The sequence below is a fragment of the Kryptolebias marmoratus genome, linkage group LG13 (assembly GCF_001649575.2).
Source record: "Kryptolebias marmoratus isolate JLee-2015 linkage group LG13, ASM164957v2, whole genome shotgun sequence".
In the NCBI taxonomy this organism is placed as follows: domain Eukaryota; kingdom Metazoa; phylum Chordata; class Actinopteri; order Cyprinodontiformes; family Rivulidae; genus Kryptolebias; species Kryptolebias marmoratus.
The window spans coordinates 18,762,951-18,769,459 of NC_051442.1; the positions used below are offsets into that span (position 1 = coordinate 18,762,951).

At 47.3% G+C, this 6,509-nt stretch overlaps 1 protein-coding gene across 1 annotated transcript in view; it reads right to left on the reverse strand.

Annotated features, from left to right (window-relative positions):
- The window catches only part of slc8a4a (solute carrier family 8 member 4a), a 50,292-nt gene extending 44,282 nt beyond the window's left edge, over positions 1–6,010 (reverse strand). The window contains exons 1-4 of the mRNA XM_017412644.3: positions 5,105–6,010; positions 4,675–4,750; positions 858–2,236; positions 203–720 (exon numbers count right to left, since the gene is read on the reverse strand). Coding sequence (XP_017268133.1) covers positions 203–720; positions 858–2,171 — 1,832 coding nt within the window. The 5' untranslated portion in view covers positions 2,172–2,236; positions 4,675–4,750; positions 5,105–6,010. The remainder of the gene's footprint in view (positions 1–202; positions 721–857; positions 2,237–4,674; positions 4,751–5,104) is intronic.
- Between the last annotated feature and the right edge of the window lie 499 nt (positions 6,011–6,509).

A 6,509-nucleotide genomic window follows, 5' to 3' on the forward strand; every position in this document is an offset into this window, starting at 1 on the left:
CCCCCAAAAAAAAAGATCTAAACTTCTCTGAGCAAACGTATCTGTGACTCATAAAAATAGACCTTTCATCCATTACCAGAATAGATAACGTACAGTAATCTAGCTGCACTGTTTAGCATAACCAATGTGTGGGTTGTGATGTTTAATCAAGTGATGAGGAGCGACAGCAAGACGGCATTCAAAGTAAAGAAGTGGTTCTCACATGGTCTCATCATTCTGGAACTCCAGCTTGCCAGAAACTTCGTCGTAGTCCTCCCCAGCTTTGGCGGTGCCCTCGACGGTGTGGTAGGGCACGGCCACCTTTCCGCGTGCCCCGGACGTCCGGTGGACCTTCACCTGCATGTTGCCGATGCTCTCACTGACCCGCATGGACTTGCTCTCGAACGTGAAGATGCCAGCGTGGTCGTCGTCGTAGATGGTGACCGTGGCGACGGGAGCGTTGCCCAGGGCGGCCTTCGGCGGGACGTGAGAGGAGAGGCCCACTGTGCTGTTGCTGGAGGTGATGGAGTTGGGCTCCAGGACGGAGACCTCAGCCCGGTGGACGATGCGTGGGTTACTGAGGCGCACGTAGAAGTGCTCGTCCTCTTCGAAGATGTCGTCGTCGATGACGCCGACGGTGAACTCTTTCGTCGTCTCGCCAGGCTTGAAGACCAAAGTGCCCTCCGCGAACTCGTAGTCCGAGCCTGCGGTGGCGGTCCCGTCCTCTGTCCGGTAGTCCACCTATATGGCAGAGAGTAACAAACATTCTCAAACACTTAACAAGTTGAGCTGTGATAAAATGCTGAATGCTTAGTATTTTATACCTCAACCAGTTACATGTAGTTGAGCATTCATGGTACGATTATATTTGCTTTTACCTTCACGGTGCAGCCAGCCTCTCCTCCATGCCGGCTCACCGAGAGCTTCAGGGAACCGCAGTTCTCAAAGCACTGATAGTGAGAGGGATCAAACTGCAAGTAGATGGTGTGGGGATCTTCCTCCTGCCCACTGGCCTCATGGCAGCTCACCACCTTCCTGGCCTGGTCAGCGGCATGCTTCTTCAGGATGTTGCCGGCTCCGATCATCATGCGCGTGGCCTGGATCCGATAGAAGGCCCGACTCTTCTGTTGTTGGACCAGCACTTGGTAGTTGGCCATCTCAATCAGCTGCTCCATGTCTTTCTCTGGGTGCCTCTGCTTCAGCTCCTTCAAGGTGCGCGCCATCTCCCGACGGGCCTCCTCCTCCTGATCCTGCTCCGCGCTCGTCCCGCCACCTTCCTCCACCCCCTCCAGCATCCCATCCAGAGCCTCCTTGTTGTGGGCGTGGGAGTTTGAGCCCTGCCCGTCCATCTCCAAGTCCATTTTAGTGAACATGGCGTCTCCCTCAGACTCAATGATGATGCCACGGGTCTTGTCGGTGCGGTAACGCCTGCGGACGTACTTGTAGAAGAGCAGGCGCCGGTCTGCGATCCAGGCTTGTAGCACACAGAGAGGGAAGAAGAGGAAGGTGAGGATGGCCTCCCAAACCTCCACCTCTCCGGGGGAGAACACCGACAGGATGAGGTACAGCCAGATGTAGGCGAACACGCTCCAGGAGGCAGTGACAAAGAACACCCTCAGGTGCTTTATCTTGCGGGTCTCGTTTTCTGGCACCACATAGACACAGATGGCGATGATGATGAACATGTTGAATGCAGCACTGCCCACGATGGTGCTGGGCCCCAGAGCTCCAGCTTCAAAGTTATGGCCGATCACTTCGATGACAGAGAGCAGGATCTCTGGTGCCGATGAGCCCAGAGCCATCAGCGTCAGATTGGACACGGTCTCATTCCAGATGCGAACGGTGGTCGTCGTGGTTTCGCCGTTTGGCTTTTTGATGCTGATCTCCTTTTCCTGAGAAGTAATGACCTCGATTGAAGACATGAAGCGGTCTGCAATGATGGACATGCCCAGGAACATGTATATGAGAGCTGCAAAGTAGACTATGGCACGAGCCACCTTGTCGCCAACTGCAGGGTTCTGGGGGTTCCACATGGGCAGCACCACGCCCTCTGAGCAGTTGTCCTCGCTGGAGCAGTTCCCAGGGGTGCTAGTGCCAGCGTCTTCATGACCGGAGCTGCCATCAGATAAATGAGTGACTCCCGGGAGGAGAACCAGCAAAAGAGAGATGAACATACACGGGCTGACAATCATGTTGCTCTGATGGGGATTGGACTCTTCTGGTGCTGGAGTTCAAATCTGAAGGCTCTTGCAAACCTCTGCAGGAAAGAAAGAGAAATGATTCTGCATCAGAGGGCAATCATGGTTATCACTCTGTTCCTGAAATAACCTCGACAAGCAAAGGTTCGACATTGCAAAAGCACTCAAAGTCGGGGCTCTTTTGTATGTAAATGACGTGGGATCTGACAAGTTTGGTCCGTCCGAGCTCGGGGAGCCTGAAATATTGGCACCTACTTATGGTTGAGTCACTGGTATTGAACAATCCGGTCAGACACCTACACGTACTGTATAATGTGTCCATCGTGCCCAGAGAAACAGGCAAACTGTTACTCTCTGAAACCTGTAGTATCGAAAGGGAAAAAACTAAAGCCAACACGTACCGTAGATCAGAGTCCAAAAATAATCTGTGCTGATACGCACACGAAAAAAAGCAAAAAGCAAAACTTCATGAACCTCAACTGCAGCGTGGCGTATACAGTTTAATGCTAAAATGCAGTAAACACCTCAATTTTTAAGCTACATCATGGGAGAACTTAAACTAATTCCACAGTGGTTTTCTTGGCAGCAGCATTTTAGCAGTTTGAATGAATAATTCACTCCACAGCATCAATACTATTCAGAGGATTAGCATCTGCAGCAGAGCAAAAGACACAAAAAAAATGTCAATTAATTTAATCTGGCGCCTACAAATCACAGCATTAAATTCCCAAAAACAGGTTTCCTGAGAACAGCGGGGTGGAAGCGACTGGTTTCTGTTCAGCACATGCTCTCATTGACATGCAGCAGAGAGAAGCTCCAGCCTGCACTCTGACCTATAATGGGAGTCCATGTTTCCTGTCGAGAATTCATCTCGGGGAGAAGCGGTACAACACAGACGCTGAAATGAAGTTGTTTTTTTTTTCCATCAAGCTCATAAATGACTGACAGAACAGACTGTGTTTGTGCAGAATCAACAGTTTATGTGTGCTCATCATCGAAGTGAGAGAATCACCGGCGAGGTCAGCACCACGGACAGCGGCAAGCAGGTCGGAGGGCCGCCGATCGCTGTCAAATGCAGATGCAAGGAATCAAAACACACAAGTGCTTTCATCTGGCACACGGCGCTGCACAAATGTGTGAGTGGGTGACATTTCTATGGCAAAAGCAAGCTTTCCAACTGGTGGAAGAGCAAGACTAAAACCCATTTCTTCTCATAGCATTGCGACAGAATGAAACACATTACTTTCATGCAAAGGTCAAGCCTTGTTTATTTGGAAATCTGAGGTGAAAATAAATGTACAGTGAAATATTTAACCTTAAATGCATTTTATTGGTTCTAAGGATGCATACTAATTTTCTGCATTACTGTTTTCACACATATCTGCGTGTGTGTGTGTGTGTCAGCAAAATATCTCATGAACCACTGAATGAATTTCAATGAAACTCCCAGAAAATAATGACTGGATGTACAACTGTTGAAGCCAAATCAAGATGGCTGTAGCAGCTAATTGGCATTAAAGAACACAGGCGTGGCTTTAATTCAGTTTGATATGTTTTGACCTTCTATCTGATGTTGCTGTAGCTGAGATTCATACTCAAAGTGCTACTCAGTGCACGAGGTCTTTGCTTAAAACTTACACATTTGCTGTTTGTCTGTTAGCAAAATATTTCTCGCACTACTGAATTTTAATGAAACTCTCATGAAATAATCTTACAACTGATTACCTTTTGGAGTCAACTCAAGTCAAGATGGCCGCCACGGCAAATCAACTTTAGCCAACACAAAAATAGCTATATCACAGTCAATTTTACAGATATAGAGCTAAAATTTGTTGTGATCGCAGCTGAGAGTCAATCACAACACATACTTCCATGAGATTGTACATGACAATATTTTGAAAATGGCTACAACTATGTAATTTTTTAACATAAACCAATCTTAGTCTAAAACTCTGGCGTTAAAGGTGATGGGTAACATGCATTCCCTTAATTTGATGACAGTATTCATTTATTGATCAAAAACAGGGGGAAAAAATTACCCAAAGCTGAAAACTAAAATCATTCGACTTGAATAATTTCACCCACAAGTATTTTTCTGCCTGCTTTAACAAAGGTTTAGGCTTGGCAAATAAACACTTGTACATAATGAGTCATTTGGATGCCCGCTCTTGTTTTGAGTATGCCTGTGTATGTGTGCACTCATTAAATGGTGATGAGGCATCTTTAAAAATGTCATCTCCACTGCTAGGAGAAAGTACATGAGAATGAAAAACAAAGAAATTATGTTGCGGAAACACAAATTCCTGGACTTAAAACCAACAGACAGAGGCAGAAACGCCATGTGCTGCTGGTCTGCATGCAGCATGAGAGCATTAGAGGCCAGGATAGAGAAGAAAAAAAAAAAACAAGTTGCTCAGATAGGAATGCGCTTTATTTATGCGTGTGTGTGCAGTTATGAACCCTTTTTTTATTATTATTATGAGTCTGCACTGCTCACCTGGGTGCAGTTGCCAGTGAGTCAGCCCAGCGTGGAAGTTGTGGCCTCAGGAGATGAACTTATCTCTCATGTCGCTCTGTAAGACAGATCATCTGTAATTAATACACACAATAAGGAAAGTTGGATCATTTTTATATAAACCGCAGCTGCATGGGCAACATTTCCCATGACAGACACCTAATAAGCTCATCAAACCCCCAATATGCCACCTGATTCAGCAGCTAGAGGTGTGTGTGTGTGTGTGAGGGGGGTGAATGTGCAAACAAATCACCACAGATGCACACTAAGAATACAGAATGCACAAAGGATGTGTGATAGCTAGAAGTTGATTGGAGACGCGGACAAAAAAGGCTGAAAAAGAAGGGGAAACACACACACACAGCACACAGGTCCGGCTGGTGCGCACACAGCGGGTCCCACTGATACTCACAGAAAGCCCCGAACCTCATCTGGATCCTGGTCCCGGCGTGGATCCCCTGCACCACTTCCACGGAGGAAGACACCCCGTGTGCCATCCACGCAGCAGGCTGCTGGGAGGCTGCTTGCTTGTTGCGCTGCTGTCTTGGAAATGACGCGTGCAGCTTTCCACTCTTCGCTATTTTCCCACCTCTCCCCTTGCTATACCCTCAGCAAACTTAACCCAGTCCGATTAGTCCTTCCGCAAAAGCTTCCCAAAGCCTGAACCCCCCCCTCCTCAAAGAAGAAGAAGAAAGAAAAAAAATCTGCCCTCTCCTCACCAGACTATGCGCGATTGTTGATGCGTAAAATAATAAATGAAATTGCTTTCTCTCTCCTCAGCCGCTTGTTTCAGCCAGAAATTCCACAACACCGTCAGTGAACGCTGACAATAAAAGAGCTGTAAGTTGTTTGCTTTAGTATCCACCCAAAAATAAACTGAGCCCGAGATGGGGTAAGGGGGTGGGGGGGATTGGTGAAGACAAAATCCCCTATCTTCTCAGTTTGAGCTGGAAAGGAGCGAAGACCGCACATGGGAGTAGGCGTGAATGGATGGTGGAGAAGTGAGAGGACGCGAACGGCACACGGATCAGGACAAGATGGACATGAAGCTGAGGGATGGTGGCGGACAGGAGAACAGAAAGAAAGAGAGGGGGGTGAGAGAGAGAGAGAGAGAGAGAGAGAGAGAGAGAGAGGAGTGTGGTGCTATGTATGTGCAAATGGAAGTCTTGTCTTACTCTGGCGGTGTGGGCAGCTTTGGCACAAGAAACGGTGGAACGAGAAGGAAAAGCAGCTCAACACTGCAGAAACAGGGGAGGAGACGTTCAGGAGGAGCAGCGCTACACGCACGGCTGCTCCTCCTGACTGCGCATCAGGAGTCCGGGATGAATGAACCTTTCACCACACACACACACACACACACACGCACACACACACACAAACACAGTTTAGCTCACTATTATTGCTGCCCAGATAGCCTACTGTTAAACACTGAGGGATTGTTTCCTTTTTCAACCCCCAGATGTTGGTGTCTGTCTGCTGTGGGTGGTGGTGGGGTGGATGTTGGAGTCTGGTGGGTTATATATAGCACAGAGTGGGGGGATAAAACAGTCCCAGTCTCACCCACAAATAGACTTAATTGCAAATAATTTATCAACTGCACTATTATTACATTATGAACTATTCTGTGTGGATAAAAACAAAGTAAACATCAAGATGACAGAAGATGTCAGTCAAGGTTGCAGAAGTCTACACCCAGCTTGATTTATAATGTGTTGCTGACTAAAGTCAAATCTCCTAGGTTTTCCCCTTTTATTTACATTTTAAAATTAAAGACGTAACAATTCTTGATGGAAATCATATCGCTTGCTGCCTTTCAT